The 18,447-nt window shown below is 45.2% G+C and overlaps 1 protein-coding gene across 1 annotated transcript in view; it reads left to right on the top strand.

Moving 5' to 3' along the window:
• The window catches only part of F13A1 (coagulation factor XIII A chain), a 373,690-nt gene extending 356,174 nt beyond the window's left edge, over positions 1-17,516 (top strand). Inside the window, exon 15 of the mRNA XM_063923095.1 lies at positions 16,010-17,516. Within this exon, the coding sequence (XP_063779165.1) occupies positions 16,010-16,160 (151 nt within the window). The 3' untranslated portion in view covers positions 16,161-17,516. The remainder of the gene's footprint in view (positions 1-16,009) is intronic.
• Positions 17,517-18,447: the final 931 nt, after the last annotated feature.

Raw genomic sequence — 18,447 nt, 5'->3', positions numbered from 1 at the left:
TTGCACAAACTGGCTTTATTCTACCTAAGTTGCCCTCCCACAAGTGTGTACTCCGAAAGAGTGTTTAGTGCCGCCGCTCACCTTGTCAGCAATCGGCGTACGAGGTTACATCCAGAAAATGTGGAGAAGATGATGTTCATTAAAATGAATTATAATCAATTCCTCCGTGGAGACATTGACCAGCAGCAATTGCCTCCACAAAGTACACAGGGAGCTGAGATGGTGGATTCCAGTGGGGACGAATTGATAATCTGTGAGGAGGGGGATGTACACGGTGATATATCGGAGGATGATGATGAGGTGGACATCTTGCCTCTGTAGAGCCAGTTTGTGCAAGGAGAGATTAATTGCTTCTTTTTTGGTGGGGGTCCAAACCAACCCGTCATTTCAGTCACAGTCATGTGGCAGACCCTGTCACTGAAATGATGGGTTGGTTAAAGTGTGCATGTCCTGTTTATACAACATAAGGGTGGGTGGGAGGGCCCAAGGACAATTCCATCTTGCACCTCTTTTTTCTTTAATTTTTCTTTGCGTCATGTGCTGTTTGTGGAATGTTTTTTGGAAGGGCCATCCTGCGTGACACTGCAGTGCCACTCCTAGATGGGCCCGGTGTTTGTGTCGGCCACTAGGGTCGCTTATCTTACTCACACAGCTACCTCATTGCGCCTCTTTTTTTCTTTGCGTCATGTGCTGTTTGGGGAGGGTTTTTTGGAAGGGCCATCCTGCGTGACACTGCAGTGCCACTCCTAGATGGGCACGGTGTTTGTGTCGGCCACTAGGGTCGCTTATCTTACTCACACAGCTACCTCATTGCGCCTCTTTTTTTCTTTGCGTCATGTGCTGTTTGGGGAGGGTTTTTTGGAAGGGCCATCCTGCGTGACACTGCAGTGCCACTCCTAGATGGGCCCGGTGTTTGTGTCGGCCACTAGGGTCGCTTATCTTACTCACACAGCTACCTCATTGCGCCTCTTTTTTTCTTTGCGTCATGTGCTGTTTGGGGAGGGTTTTTTGGAAGGGCCATCCTGCGTGACACTGCAGTGCCACTCCTAGATGGGCACGGTGTTTGTGTCGGCCACTAGGGTCGCTTATCTTACTCACACAGCTACCTCATTGCGCCTCTTTTTTTCTTTGCGTCATGTGCTGTTTGGGGAGTGTTTTTTGGAAGGGCCATCCTGCGTGACACTGCAGTGCCACTCCTAGATGGGCCCGGTGTTTGTGTCGGCCACTAGGGTCGCTTATCTTACTCACACAGCTACCTCATTGCGCCTCTTTTTTTCTTTGCGTCATGTGCTGTTTGGGGAGGGTTTTTTGGAAGGGCCATCCTGCGTGACACTGCAGTGCCACTCCTAGATGGGCCCGGTGTTTGTGTCGGCCACTAGGGTCGCTTATCTTACTCACACAGCTACCTCATTGCGCCTCTTTTTTTCTTTGCGTCATGTGCTGTTTGGGGAGTGTTTTTTGGAAGGGCCATCCTGCGTGACACTGCAGTGCCACTCCTAGATGGGCACGGTGTTTGTGTCGGCCACTAGGGTCGCTTAGCTTAGTCATCCAGCGACCTAGGTGCAAATTTTAGGACTAAAAATAATATTGTGAGGTGTGAGGTATTCAGAATAGACTGAAAATGAGTGGAAATTATGGTTTTTGAGGTTAATAATACTTTGGGATCAAAATGACCCCCAAATTCTATGATTTAAGCTGTTTTTTAGTGTTTTTAAAAAAAAACACCCGAATCCAAAACACACCCGAATCCGACAAAAAAAATTCGGTGAGGTTTTGCCAAAACGCGGTCGAACCCAAAACACGGCCGCGGAACCGAACCCAAAACCAAAACACAAAACCCGAAAAATTTCAAGTGCACATCTCTAGTCTAAAGTCACACACCTCAAATCAACAAATAAATAAACAGTCTAAGGGGCCCATTTATCATAGTATATTTGTGGCTATATCCCCCAAATGTAAGAAGGAGGGACCGCAGCAGGTATGGGGGATCTCAACATTGCTATCCGCAGCTGCATCCCCCATAGGTTTCTATGGGGAATGCAATGCTGCCAGATTAACCAATATCCGGAATGCGATGCATTCTGGATATTGGCACCCCGCAGATATCGTCCATCTGATAATAAGGGTAGTTCGTTGTAGACTATGGGCTACAGATAGCATAGCTGGCTAGCAGGGGATTCCCCCCGGAACCCTTCCCGGAAGTGGCCTCTGTGCATGTGTGGTTTTAGCTAACCGTGCATGCGCAGCACCCGCGGCAGCCGTCACAGCACTTCGCAGGAACGGGTTCTTTTCAGAGCTCCTGTCCCTGCCTGTGCTGGATCATACATCCAGACAATAGGATCACATATTGCAATGAGATCCTGGGCGGTAAGATCCCACCCAGATCGCATTCAATATGTGATCCATGATAAATGGGTCCCCAAGGTTGGAGAGGACACAGACCATTTGCAGAAGTAGGCACCCTCAAAGTGAATCAAACATACTACAGTAGGGATGCAGAGTATGGGTAATAATAACGGTTCAGCCTAAAGTAAATGAAATACCCTCAATCAGATCGTAATAAGGGAGCATATTTCGAGGAGAGCCACTTGGACCATATCTTGTCATGTTTAGATTCTGTTTTGCGCACAATATATAAATATTTTTGCTGCACCGTGGCACTGACCAGAGATAGCCAAGCCTGAAAATCAGGACCTGCAGTGGCCATCCAAAGTCTTGCTATGCAGACCTTGGCCAGTGTACATAGATTTATAGCAAATTGTAAAGTAAATTTATCTAGAGCATCATCCTCTATAACCCCAAGACAACAAAACCCTGGAGTAAGAACAAAGGGTCAAATAACAGTGTCATATAGCACCCAAAGGGCCTGAACCTAAAAGGATTCCACCTCTGTACACTCCCATAGTAAATGTCAAAAAGTACCAGAAGCTGACTGACACTTAGGGCAGACATCAGAAGCCCTCCCATCAAACCTCAGCAATCTAACTGGCTTTAGGAAAGTCCTCTGCAAAATAAATAATTGAAGCTGCTGAAAGCAAATGGATCCAGTAGATACTCGGGAGCAAGTAAAATCTCTACTTCATTTATCCTCAGAGATATTACCCACCTCCGGCTCCCAGCTCTGTTGCAAATGTGGTAGATTACAGGCATGATAATATGACATTACAAAGTAGGATAAACAGGAGAGAGCCCGCCTATGGCTTAAATGTAAAATGAAAGATTTCAATGGAGAATGCTGCATAGAGAGATGACTCCCAGCAAACTGGGTTGTCAACGTGTGACGAAGTACAGGACTCTAAAAAAGTACGTAGAGGTAAGATTAAACTCATCTGCTAACTGTGTAAAAGTTTAATAATCTCATCTTGGTATAACTGGCTAATCATGGTGTGTCCGAAGGTCCCTTCAGCCACAGGGACAATGGTGGTGCGGCGCTGAAGGAGTTAAACTTCTGTGCCCGGCGCCATTTTACAGAGATAATGGGTGCTAGACACCCCATTCAAATGTACTAACAACGCCGGACGCGGAGTGTTTAAAAATGTGTCTTCATGTTATATCACTGCACTGTGCGCAGTTGGCGAGTTATTGACTGCACGTTTTATAATGTATTTGTATCTAAGATGTATCTAAGTGACTTTGGGAACTGTCATGGTACACTCTCACATAGGAAGTGATATGCTAAGTAACCTCCTAATGTGGTCAGTCCTTTTGATGGTGGTCAGGGCACAGCAAGTAATGTGCTTGGGTTCTGCAGTTCCTGTGAGGGTGTTAGAGTGAAATGATCAATACTTTGGTTACAGCACTTCCTGTGAACCCTAGGTTGTCTTTTGTGTGTGTCTATGCTATTGGGGAAATCAGTTTGTTTGCAATGACTCCTAATACGTGAATCGCAGGGGGAAACAATTTGTATACTTTGTATAAGTTGTTTTCCTGTACCATTTGTTATTATTATTAGTACCAGTTATTTATATAGCGCACACATATTCCGCAGCGCTTTACAGAGAATATTTGCCAATTCATTAGTCCCTGCCCCAGTGGAGCTTACAATCTATATTCCCTATCACATGTACACGCACACACATTCACGCTAGGATTAATTTTGTTGGGAGCCAATTAACCTACCAGTATATTTTTGGATGTGGGAGGAAACCGGCGTACCTGGAGGAAACCCACGCAAGTACGGGGAGAATATACAAACTCCGCACAGTTAGGGCCATGGTGGGAATCGAACCCATGACCTCAGTGCTGTGAGGCAGTAATGCTAACCATTACACCATCTGTACAGACCCTACTGTATAAACTATAGAATCTATGTGATCAAAGGAGAATTTTAAATTACCAGGTGGTAAAAGATGCAGTTTAAACGACACCAAACGTTTGTGTGACAGGAAGGTGGAAATTGATTTATGCAGTTATACCCTTTTGAAATCTATTTATTTATATTTTGTAAAATTGTAAGATATCCTGATTGGATGGAAAAGAACCCAGGGTGGGCTTACCCCCTGTGATACGGTGGGTAGAATTGAGATAAAAAGAGGGGGTCTGCGTGCCTCAGAGTGTATTATACCATCTTCTTTCTGCTGTAAACATCTTGCTGTATTGCTGTCCCCCTAGAAATAGGGATGAGTTGTTTTTAGAACTATTTGAGCGAATAAACATCTTTTGCCTCAAGATGACTGCTTCATCTTGTGACAAGCAGGGGTATGCCAAACATAGCCCCGTTCTCCACCTTTTTTGGGTGCACCCAGAGTCTCCAAGCTCCGCCTTCCGCAAGCTACCGTGCCGTGCTTGGGCAAGCGACTAGTGGGGATCAGTCAACACCACACAGGTGTGGTAAGACAGCGTGTCGACGCATACAGAGCAGAACCGTGGTTCCAGAGGCCACGGGAAGGAGTCTGGTGGTGGCAGCATAGTACCCGCCCACTGCACAGTGGGTGGAGTCAGTAACAGGCAATTACTGATGGTAAGCGTGAATCCCCTAATTGGCCAGGTACCATGTGACCTAGACTCCATTCCGTGACTATGGGACGCGAGGCGGTGAGGACTTTCGGAACCGTCCAGTCACACATGGTAATAACTTTACTATCCAACACATCTCTAGGATAGAGGGAGAAAAGTTCCATCAGCTCATGGGATCCACACAGGGAAGTATCTGGGTCAAATTCCATTGCGGGCCCCTTCCTCTCCGGTAACTAGTAAGACTCTGGCATAATGCCAGAGTCTACTGCGCATGCGCAGGTCTCCGGGAACATAGTGCCCGCGCATTGTTCCTGCAGACTACTTCAATGCGCATGCGCAAATCACTCGGAAATAGCTGCAGCGCCCATTTTACAAGTGATTAGTGCCCGCACTGCTGACGCGGGACTCCAGAGGGGTAAGTATACTATATGGGTGCAGTGTATGTGGTGTGGGCCCCCTGGTCCTAGGGGCACGTGTGCACCGCACACACTGCACCCATTATAGAAATTCCTATGCGCATGCCAGACATTCATGGCGTGTATAATTAAGGGGGGGGGGGGGGATCTTTGCGAGAAAAAGTGTTTCCTAACAGTCCTAATGATGGCGAGAAACTAAATGGGCTAGAAGCAAGTCCTGAGTATTGTCCTACATGCCACAGCCGCAGATGCACCAACTGAGCCGCAAAGTAATAGTACTGAAAGTGAGGAAGCGCTAAGCCTTCGGAGACTTTAGACCTGGTAAGTACATCCAACCATATGCATGGCTGGGATCCGGTCAGGATCCCAGCGGTCCGAATCCCAGCAGTCGAAATACCGACACCAGAATCCTGACACTACTCAGAATGTCGATGCCAAGATCCTGACATTTATCACTATCTTGGTGACTGCCGGGATTCACTTGGCTAGCGTAGAGGTAAGCCACAGGGGGGTGTGTGTGGGTGTGGGGGGGGGGGGGGGGAGGGTTAGGCTGCGGAGGGGGGTAGTGTTAGGGTTAGGCTGCAGGGAGGGGGTCTTAGGGTTAGGAACCCCCAGGGAGTGTTAGTGTTAGACTGTGAAGGAGGGAGGGTCAGGTTTAAGCTGCGGAAACGGGTGGTTAGGATTAAGCACCACTGCGGAGGGGGGGGGGGGGGTAGGGTCAGGTTGCAGAAAAGGAGGATTAGGCTTGGGGAGTTTAAGGATTAGGGATAGTGTACTTACCTAGTAGGTGTTGGGATCCTGAGCGGATGCCACTGTCGGTATTATGACTGCCGGCATCCCAAGCGCCGGGATCCCGATCCCATCCCGTGTGGCTTTTTGTCTATCCATACCAAAGAAGAGATCATGCTGTACAGTTTCTGGAAGAGCGAGATAGGGAGATATATTGGGATTAGCTGAAAAATGTAAGGAAATGTAGATTGTATTACTATTTTAACTAAATTAACCTGTCATGTAACTAATATGAGTGGGAGTTTATACCAATATTTAGTCCTAGCTTTCAAATATGAAAACTGGGGCAATACATTCAGGTCTGAGTAGTCTGTCATTACAGTGGACACCCAAATACCCAAGTATTTAAAGGAGTCAACCCAACATAGAGGAAAAGAAATTTATGGAATGTCAGGAGGGCATCATCTAAGGGGAAGAATAGAGGATTTATCCCAGTAATTAGTAAGACCAGAATAAAACCCACTGTTGCTTGCTTTTTTGCTTTACTTACAAACATGAATCAGGCCCCGTTAGCTAGTGTCCACTGTTGCGTGTACCCCCACCTGTCACATTGTGTTTAAAAAATTTATGAGCGTCTCGCAATGAGCTCAAAAACATACACCTCTTTAGCTGGAGACTCCAATACTCCAGTGCTCATCCTTCATCGTCGCTCATCGTCCTCACTGGCTGGCACAGTGAATGCTGGGAGGAAAAAAGTGTCACATTCTCACCTAGGAGGCAGTCTTCAGCGGCATATGCTGGATGCATTGAGGCAGACCCTGGTGAAGTCTGAGACCCATAACAACAGCAGCCCCTGGACCTACTGTAGTTCCGCCCCTGCACATAGCCACTTTCCTTCATTCACCACTACTTCTTCCAAATTTCCTCTTTGATTGTGTGTGTGTGTGTGTGTGTGTGTGTGTGTGTGTGTGTGTGTGTGTACAGTATCACATAATAGTAATATAACAACCAATATATCTCTCAGTGTTATAATAAAGAGAGGCTGAAAAATGTATATATAGTAAACTACAACATAAAATAATGAGATAATGAGTTAGTGTACTAAGCTTTGACATATGACCATTGCCTTCTTCAGTAACCCAGTGTGATGGTAAGGAATTTGGGTAATGCCTCTAATGTATCCTCCTCGCTGTAGCACAGTTCACTTAATGTTAAAAACTGTTGAATCTATAGTTCAGGATCCGTTTGAAGTTCTCTAGTTTACATAAGGCTGCAGGCCTTTCAATGCAACACGAAGCAAAGGATAGTAGTTAAATCATAATCCCATTTGTGAGAAGGTATTCAAGATGATAAATAACATCTGCCTTCTGATGGCTCAGCACATTATTTGGAAGCATTCATCACCATATTTTCTCCCAGGCAAAAAGGATTATTTCAAATTGAATCTATTTTCTTAAAAAATGAAAATAATTTACTGTATATTTTCTCTTCTCTTCAGCTTACTTTTCTGTTATTTATTTCAGTATCTCTTTATTAATGCCTCCTCTGTATTGTGGGGATGCTTCAGTCCCGATAACAACTGAACAAATAAAACAATGAAGTAGATTCTGGAAAGTGCAGTAGCACCAAGTCCTGATAGTGGTTCAGATAGCATTATGTGCACCGGAAATTTTTCGGGTTTTGTGTTTTGGTTTTGGATTCGGTTCCGCGGCCGTGTTTTGGATTCGGACGCGTTTTGGCAAAACCTCTCTGAAATTTTTTTGTCGGATTCGGGTGTTTTTTTACAAAAAACCCTCAAAAACAGCTTAAATCATAGAATTTGGGGGTCATTCTGATCCCATAGCATTATTAACCTCAATAACCATAATTTCCACTCATTTTCAGTCTATTCTGAACACCTCACACCTCACATTATTATATTTAGTCCTAAAATTTGCACAGAGGTCGCTGGATGACTAAGCTAAGCGACCCAAGTGGCCGACACAAACACCTGGCCCATCTAGGAGTGGCACTGCAGTGTCAGACAGGATGGCAGATTTAAAAAATAGTCCCCAAACAGCACATGATGCAAAGAAACAAAGAGGTGCACCAAGGTCGCTGGATGGCTAAGCTAAGCGACACAAGTGGCCGACACAAACACCTGGCCAATCTAGGAGTGGCACTGCAGTGTCAGGCAGGATGGCACTTCAAAAAAATAGTCCCCAAACAGCACATGATGCAAAGAAAAAAAGAGGCGCAATGAGGTAGCTGTGTGACTAAGCTAAGCGACCCAAGTGGCCGACACAAACACCTGGCCCATCTAGGAGTGGCACTGCAGTGTCAGACAGGATGGCAGATTTAAAAAATAGTCCCCAAACAGCACATGATGCAAAGAAAAAAAGAGGTGCACCAAGGTAGCTGGATGGCTAAGCTAAGCGACACAAGTGGCCGACACAAACACCTGGCCCATCTAGGAGTGGCACTGCAGTGTCAGGCAGGATGGCACTTCAAAAAAATAGTCCCCAAACAGCACATGATGCAAAGAAAAATGAAAGAAAAAAGAGGTGCAAGATGGAATTGTCCTTGGGCCCTCCCACCCACCCTTATATTGTATAAACAGGACATGCACACTTTAACAAACCGATAATTTCAGTGACAGGGTCTGCCACACGACTGTGACTGAAATGACTGGTTGGTTTGGGCCCCCACCAAAAAAGAAGCAATCAATCTCTCCTTGCACAAACTGGCTCTACAGAGGCAAGATGTCCACCTCCTCCTCATCGTCCGATTCCTCACCCCTTTCACAGTGTACATCCCCCTCCTCACAGATTATTAATTCGTCCCCACTGGAATCCACCATCTCAGGACCGTGTGTACTTTCTGGAGGCAATTGCTGGTGAATGTCTCCACGGAGGAATTGATTTTAATTAATTTTGATGAACATCATCTTCTCCACATTTTCTGGAAGTAACCTCGTACGCCGATTGCTGACAAGGTGAGCGGCTGCACTAAACACTCTTTCAGAGTACACACTGGAGGGGGGGCAACTTAGGTAAAATAAAGCCAGTTTGTGCAAGGGTCTCCAAATTGCCTCTTTTTCCTGCCAGTATACGTACGGACTGTCTGACGTGCCTACTTGGATGCGGTCACTCATATAATCCTCCACCATTCTTTCAATGGTGAGAGAATCATATGCAGTGACAGTAGACGACATGTCAGTAATCGTTGGCAGGTCCTTCAGTCCGGACCAGATGTCAGCACTCGCTCCAGACTGCCCTGCATCACCGCCAGCGGGTGGGCTCGGAATTCTTAGCCTTTTCCTCGCAGCCCCAGTTCCGGGAGAATGTGAAGGAGGAGCTGTTGACGGGTCACGTTCCGCTTGACTTGACAATTTTCTCACCAGCAGGTCTTTGAACCTCTGCAGACTTGTGTCTGCCGGAAAGAGAGATACAATGTAGGTTTTAAATCTAGGATCGAGCACGGTGGCCAAAATGTAGTGCTCTGATTTCAACAGATTGACCACTCGTGAATCCTGGTTAAGCGAATTAAGGGCTCCATCCACAAGTCCCACATGTCTAGCGGAATCGCTCTGTTTTAGCTCCTCCTTCAATGTCTCCAGCTTCTTCTGCAAAAGCCTGATGAGGGGAATGACCTGACTCAGGCTGGCGGTGTCTGAACTGACTTTACGTGTGGCAAGTTCAAAGGGTTGCAGAACCTTGCACAACGTTGAAATCATTCTCCACTGCGCTTGAGTCAGGTGCATTCCCCCCTCCTTTGCCTATATCGTAGGCAGATGTATAGGCTTGAATGGCCTTTTGCTGCCCCTCCATCCTCTGAAGCATATAGAGGGTTGAATTCCACCTCGTTACCACCTCTTGCTTCAGATGATGGCAGGGCAGGTTCAGGAGTGTTTGCTGGTGCTCCAGTCTTCGGCACGCAGTGGCTGAATGCCGAAAGTGGCCCGCAATTCTTCGGGACACCGACAGCATCTCTTGCATACCTCTGTCGTTGTTTTTTTTTTTTTATTCTGCACCACCAAATTCAATGTATGTGCAAAACATGGGATGTGCTGGAATTTGCCCAGATGTAATGCACGCACAATATTAGTGGCGTTGTCCGATGTCACAAATCCCCAGGAGAGTCCAATTGGGGTAAGCCATTCTGCGATGATGTTCCTCAGTTTCTGTAAGAGGTTGTCAGCTGTGTGCCTCTTATGGAAAGCGGTGATACAAACCGTAGCCTGCCTAGGAACGAGTTGGCATTTGCGAGATGCTGCTACTGGTGCCGCCGCTGCTGTTCTTGCTGCGGGAGGCAATACATCTACCCAGTGGGCTGTCACAGTCATATAGTCCTGAGTCTGCCCTGCTCCACTTGTCCACATGTCCGTGGTTAAGTGGATTTTGGGTATAACTGCATTTTTTAGGACACTGGTGACTCTTTTTCTGACGTCTGTGTACATTTTCGGTATCGCCTGCCTAGAGAAATGGAACCTAGATGGTATTTGGTACCGGGGACACAGTACCTCAATCAAGTCTCTAGTTCCCTGTGAATTAATGGTGGATACCGGAAACACGTTTCTCACCATCCAGGCTGCCAAGGCCTGAGTTATCCGCTTTGCAGCAGGATGACTGCTGTGATATTTCATCTTCCTCGCAAATGACTGTTGGACAGTCAATTGCTTACTGGAAGTAGTACAAGTGGTCTTCCGACTTCCCCTCTGGGATGACGATCGACTCCCAGCAGCAACAACAGCAGCGCCAGCAGCAGTAGACGTTACACTCAAGGATGCATCGGAGGAATCCCAGGCAGGAGAGGACTCGTCAGACTTGACAGTGACATGGCCTGCAGGACTATTGGCGTTCCTGTGTAAGGAGGAAATTGATACTGAGGGAGTTGGTGGTGTGGTTTGCAGGAGCTTGGTTACAAGAGGAAGGGATTTAGTGGTCAGTGGTCTGCTTCCGCTGTCATCCAAAGTTTTTGAACTTGTCACTGACTTCTGATGAATGCGGTCCAGGTGACGTATAAGGGAGGATGTTCCTAGGTGGTTAACGTCCTTACTCCTACTTATTACAGCTTGACAAAGGCAACACACGGCTTGACACCAGTTGTCCGCATTTCTGTTGAAATAATTCCACACGAAGAGGTGATTTTTTTTTGTATTTTGACCAGGCATGTCAATGGCCATATTCGTCCCACGGACAACAGGTGTCTCCCCGGGTGCCTGACTTAAACAAACCACCTCACCATCAGAATCCTCCTTGTCAATTTCCTCCCCAGCGCCAGCAACACCCATATCCTCATCCTGGTGTACTTCAACAGTGACATCTTCAATTTGACTATCAGGAACTGGACTGTGGGTGCTCCTTCCAGCACTTGCAGGGGGCGTGCAAATGGTGGAAGGCGCAACCTTTTCCCGTCCAGTGTTGGGAAGGTCAGGCATCGCAACCGACACAATTGGACTCTCCTTGGGGATTTGTGATTTAGAAGAACGCACAGTTCTTTACTGTGCTTTTGCCATCTTAACTCTTTTCATTTTTATAGCGAGAGGATGAGTGCTTCCATCCTCAGGTGAAGCTGAACCACTAGCCTTGAACATAGGCTAGGGCCTCAGCCATTCCTTGCCACTTCGTGTCGTAAATGGCACATTGGCAAGTTTACGCTTCTCCTCAGACAATTTCGATTTAGATTTTTGGGTCATTTTACTGAGCTTTTCTTTTTGGATTTTACATGCTCTCTACTATGACATTGGGCATCGGCCTTGGCAGACGACGTTGATGGCATTTCATCGTCTCGGCCATGACTAGTGGCAGCAGCTTCAGCACGAGGTGGAAGTGGATCTTGATCTTTCCCTATATTACCCTCCACATTTTTGTTCTCCATTTTTTAATGTGTGGAATTATATGCCAGTAATATATCAATAGCAATGGCCTACTACTATATATACTACGCACAACTGAAATATACCACAGGTATGGATGGATAGTATACTTGACGACACAGAGGTAGGTAGAGCAGTGGCCTACTGTACCGTACTGCTATATAGTATATACTGGTGGTCAGCAAGCTGTGCAAAACTGAAATGCACCACAGGTATGGATGGATAGTATACTTGACGACACAGATGTAGGTAGAGCAGTGGCCTACTGTACCGTACTGCTATATATTATATACTGCTGGACAGCAAACTGTGCAAAAGTGAAATGCACCACAGGTATGGATGGATAGTATACTTGACGACACAGAGGTAGGTAGAGCAGTGGCCTACTGTACCGTACTGCTATATATTATATACTGGTGGACAGCAAACTGTGCAAAACTGAAATGCACCACAGGTATGGATGGATAGTATACTTGACGACACAGAGGTAGGTAGAGCAGTGGCCTACTGTACCGTACTGCTATATAGTATATACTGGTGGTCAGCAAGCTGTGCAAAACTGAAATGCACCACAGGTATGGATGGATAGTATACTTGACGACACAGATGTAGGTAGAGCAGTGGCCTACTGTACCGTACTGCTATATATTATATACTGCTGGACAGCAAACTGTGCAAAAGTGAAATGCACCACAAGTATGGATGGATAGTATACTTGACGACACAGAGGTAGGTAGAGCAGTGGCCTACTGTACCGTACTGCTATATATTATATACTGGTGGACAGCAAACTGTGCAAAACTGAAATGCACCACAGGTATGGATGGATAGTATACTTGACGACACAGAGGTAGGTAGAGCAGTGGCCTACTGTACCGTACTACTATATATTATATACTGGTGGACAGCAAACTGTGCAAAACTGAAATGCACCACAGGTATGGATCAATAGTAAACTTGACGACACAGAGGTAGGTAGAGCAGTGGCCTACTGTACCGTACTGCTATATATTATATACTGGTGGACAGCAAACTGTGCAAAACTGAAATGCACCACAGGTATGGATGGATAGTATACTTGACGACACGGAGGTAGGTAGAGCAGTGGACTACTGTACCGTACTGCTATATATTATATACTGGTGGTCAGCAAACTATGCAAAACTGAAATGCACCACAGGTATGGATGGATAGTATACTTGATGACACAGAGGTAGGTAGAGCAGTGGCCTACTGTACCGTACTGCTATATAGTATATACTGGTGGTCAGCAAACTATGCAAAACTGAAATGCACCACAGGTATGGATGGATAGTATACTTGATGACACAGAGGTAGATAGAGCAGTGGCCTACTGTACCGTACTGCTATATAGTATATACTGGTGGTCAGCAAACTGTGCAAAACTGAAATGCACCACAGGTATGGATGGATAGTATACTTGACGACACAGAGGTAGGTAGAGCAGTGGCCTACTGTACCGTACTGCTATATAGTATATACTGGTGGTCAGCACATTGTGCAAAACTGAAATGCACCACAGGTATGGATGGATAGTATACTTGACGACAAAGAGGTAGGTAGAGCAGTGGCCTACTGTACCGTACTGCTATATATTATATACTGGTGGTCAGCAAACTGTGCAAAACTGAAATGCACCACAGGTGTGGATGGATAGTATACTTGACGACACAGAGGTAGGTAAAGCAGTGGCCTTCTGTACCAAACTGCTATATAGTGTATACTGGTGGTCAGCAAACTGTGGAAAAATGAAATGCACCACAGGTATGGATGGATACTATACTTGACGACACAGAGGTAGGTAGAGCAGTGGCCTACTGTACCGTACTGCTATATAGTATATACTGGTGGTCAGCAAACTGTGCAAAACTGAAATGCACCACAGGTATGGATGGATAGTATACTTGACGACACAGAGGTAGGTAGAGCAGTGGACTACTGTACCGTACTGCTATATATATATATATATATATAGTTATACTGGTGGTCAGCAAAATTCTGCACTGTCCTCCTACTATATACTACAATGCAGCACAGATATGGAGCGTTTTTCAGGCAGAGAACGTATAATACTGGTGGTCACTGGTCAGCAAAACTCTGCACTGTCCTCCTACTATATAATACTGCTGGTCCCCAGTCCCCACAATAAAGCAATTAGCACACTGAGTAGAGATATTTGCAGCACACTGAGCACAGTCAGATATGGAGCGTTTTTCAGGCAGAGAACGTAGATATTTGCACTTGCAGCACACTGAGCACAGATATTTGCAGCACACTGAGCACAGATATTTGCAGCACAATTTGCAGCCCACTGAACATAGAAACTGAGAGGACGCCAGCCACGTCCTCTCACGATCATCTCCAATGCACGAGTGAAAAATGGCGGTGACGCGCGGTTCCTTATATAGAATACGAATCTCGCGAGAATCCGAGCAACCGAGCAAGGCGGGAGGATCCGAGTTGCTCAGACCCGTGAAAAAACTGGTGAAGTTCGGGCGGGTTCGGATCGTGAGGATCCGAACCCGCTCATCACTAATTACAATATGGTACTATAGAATCAGGGGCTAACCATTACACCATCCATACTGTTCTAATATTTTTTTTCAATTATTTTTTATTTATTTAATGTGCTGAGGAGGGATTAGTATTTTTTTATTCATTCATTCATTCATGAAGGGAGTTTGCATTCCTTCTGTATCCTTCATGGCGCTGCTTGGCAATGATCCCTCCTTCTCTTCACTGTTTCTCTAGTTTTGCCAAAGATAATGTACAGATGGGCTTTATACAAGGCTATGCTGAAGATTTTAATGATTTCACTAATAATCGCTTGAGACTTTTGCCGTTTTTGGAGGTTTGGCCACATGTTGCACATTCAGCAAGCTCTGGAATGTTATACATTGTGAGCTTGGACACAGTAGGTCACACCATCTGTAGAGGGCATTGCCTAATAGAAACCTATGGACTGCTTATTACAATGTTCACTGAGATAAAGATCATATACCTCCCAGTGTCCCCTGTGGCAGGTGTATCTGCCCACGCATGAGCAGAAGGACTCCTGGATCATAAACCCAGAAGTCCTGTCATCACAAAGAACAGCTCTTGTCCATTGTGATTTATTTATGCATAGGCTACAGCATTACTTACGCTTGCGATGCTTGATGCATCCCGTCCAATATTATTTGAAATTTTGATTTTAACTTTGAAAGTAGTAGAAAACTGCGGTATGTGCACTCATTCCGCTTCTCCCCCATGTATTATAGCAGCAGTGTGTGTTCAGTGACAGGGGCACTATGTGCGCCTGTCATTATCGGCGCTGCTATCTTTAAGATAGCACGCCAATATGCAGGGCAATGTATGAACGGTCAGTTGCACTGACCATTCCGACACCTGCAGCTATAGATTTTGACAGCTGCGGGTGCCGCTGCCCATATACCATAGCAGGGAGAATAGTGAGATCTCATGGGCCCTGGAGCCGGTCGTGCAGGGAGACACAGCGCATCAGCATTAAGCTGATGCTCTGTGCTATGATCTACCGGGGATCGCCGAGGGGGGGTTTATTCACTCCTCTGCTCTGTCAAATGAGATGTTCTTACATCTCACTGATGTACCTTCCTGCTTCGCCTCGGTAATAAGGCAAAGCAGGAAAAGCTACATCGAAACGATATGTGCCAATATAGTACATCTACCCCCTGTGTTACTTTTCCAGTCAGTGAGTGTGTTAAATTTATTAACCAAAAGTGTGGAGAAACCAGCGGGCATAAAGAATCTTTTTGTAAAAGAGTGATTAGTATATATGATTATAAACGCTGGTTTATTAATAATAAAATGGGGGTAAAACAGAGCAAACTGATAAATAAATAACCGTAGTTTTGTCATAGTTATCAATACTGGAAAACCAATATTGGAACATTAATGCTGCAATGAAGGAACGTGGGTGTTGGTCCTGCAGGGCTCTCCTAACAGAGCCATTTTGGACACACATGTTTGTAAGATCATATGATAATCTTCATGTGTATGATTTATTTTTCAGAGAAATCCCTGGAAACAAGACGGTGAGATGGGAAGAAAAGTGCACCCCAAGCAGAGCAGGTTCAAGGAAAGTGATAGCAACTCTCGACTCTGAGACCCTTCGACATGTGTATGGAGAGCTGAACATAGAAATCTTGAGTGCAGACTATTAGTGAAGCAGTTCTGCAATTAGAGTTTTACGGACAAGCTCATTACTAGTATTATAATTACCAGAACACATTTATATACAATTGCGGGGTCTGCAATACTTAATGAAGTATGAATAAATAATATTAGACATTTATATTATGGAGCATTATTGAAGTGGTAAGCTGTTCCGCTAACTCTCATTACTATAAAAAAAAAAAAAAAACTTCCAATATTTTTCAAACTGACACATATGCAGTTCTGGTAGTAAGTATGATGGAGCGAGGTACTGGGGGCATGGTCATGTGCCACTGCAAATGGCGGAAATCTCTGTACATGTGCAGGGGTCACAGCTGCACTATTTTGGAGGTGTGGCTGCCCATCAGAGAGGCATGAGGCAGGCATCATCGGCAGAGGGAGGCCTCTCTGGTTAGTCTGTGTCCACAGGCTAGTGCAGGCCATGTATACAGGAACCCTCCATAGGGATGTAGTTATGTAACCGGCGGTCAGAACACCGCCGGTCACAATACTGGTCCCCACATCTCGCCTCCTCACAATCCCTACAGTCGGCATGCCGACTAACAGGGACTATTTCATGACACCCGTAGAGTGGGAATAGAACCTACCCCCTCCCCATCCCCCCTGCCGGGTTCCCGGCGTTGGTATGGTGACCGGCGGTCATGCATTACCAACCCCCCTCCATACTGCTGTGTTTTCAACCTTGTACACAAGTCTATTAAAATAAGTAAAAATTCCTAAAACATTCTGAATACATTTGGTAGCATTGCTTAGCAATCTGTTTACACTGACAAGAAGCATGGACACAAAGCACAAATCTGGAAAAAGTCCTATTTTAAGCATTACTCTGTAAACAGTTAAATCACATTTTTTCTAAAATTACTTTTGTAGGAAAAATCTGCCACATAGAATTCTTCCATATAATGAATCACATGGAAGTCACAGTGAGTTCAGAAATACCGTGTAGCTCATTGTTTCATTTAGGACTTGTAAAGTCATAGTACGTGAGAACAGATAAATATACAGCACATGAGACTCCTTACTCACTGGAAAGGAAGCCACAAATTATACACCTCTCACTCTTCTCTAAGTCATGTAGAAATGGGAACACAATACAGTACATGTCCCTCATGCAACAACCTCGTGGATGCCAATATACTAGTACCTGGCAGAGGATCCGCTTTCTGTAAATCAGTGAATTTCTAATTAATAATTTTTCAGATAGTCTCCAAATATTTTTCTGAAAACATTGATGTAATCCCAGCACTTTTTATATGCATGCGTTAGTGACAGTGCTCTGGGTTTTAATTGGAAATATTAACTTTTTCATTAGCTTTTAACTATTTCATTTGCTTTTTAATAGCGCTAATAAAGAATATTTCAGTACACCTGAAAGAGATTGATTTTTCTTTCTGCATGGTAATTGCTCTTTATTGTTGTCAATGGAAAATACTAATCACAAAAACATCTATATATATATTAGAGATGAGCGCCTGAAATTTTTCGGGTTTTGTGTTTTGGTTTTGGGTTCGGTTCCGCGGCCGTGTTTTGGGTTCGACCGCGTTTTGGCAAAACCTCACCGAATTTTTTTTGTCGGATTCGGGTGTGTTTTGGATTCGGGTGTTTTTTTAAAAAAACACTAAAAAACAGCTTAAATCATAGAATTTGGGGGTCATTTTGATCCCATATTATTATTAACCTCAAAAACCATAATTTCCACTCATTTTCAGTCTATTCTGAATACCTCACATCTCACAATATTATTTTTAGTCCTAAAATTTGCACCAAGGTCGCTGGATGACTAAGCTAAGCGACACTAGTGGCCGACACAAACACCTGGCCCATCTAGGAGTGGCACTGCAGTGTCACGCAGGATGTCCCTTCCAAAAAACCCTCCCCAATCAGCACATGACGCAAAGAAAAAAAGAGGCGCAATGAGGTAGCTGACTGTGTGAGTAAGATAAGCAACCCTAGTGGCCGACACAAACACCGGGCCCATTTAGGAGTGGCACTGCAGTGTCACGCAGGATGTCCCTTCCAAAAAACCCTCCCCAATCAGCACATGACGCAAAGAAAAAAAGAGGCGCAATGAGGTAGCTGACTGTGTGAGTAAGATTAGCGACCCTAGTGGCCGACACAAACACCGGGCCCATTTAGGAGTGGCACTGCAGTGTCACGCAGGATGTCCCTTCCAAAAAACCCTCCCCAATCAGCACATGACGCAAAGAAAAAAAGAGGCGCAATGAGGTAGCTGACTGTGTGAGTAAGATTAGTGACCCTAGTGGCCGACACAAA

The sequence above is a fragment of the Pseudophryne corroboree genome, chromosome 5 (genome assembly GCF_028390025.1).
Source record: "Pseudophryne corroboree isolate aPseCor3 chromosome 5, aPseCor3.hap2, whole genome shotgun sequence".
NCBI lineage: Eukaryota > Metazoa > Chordata > Amphibia > Anura > Myobatrachidae > Pseudophryne > Pseudophryne corroboree.
The sequence above is the reverse complement of the archived record's forward strand: the minus strand, read 5'-3'. Positions and strand labels throughout refer to the sequence as shown.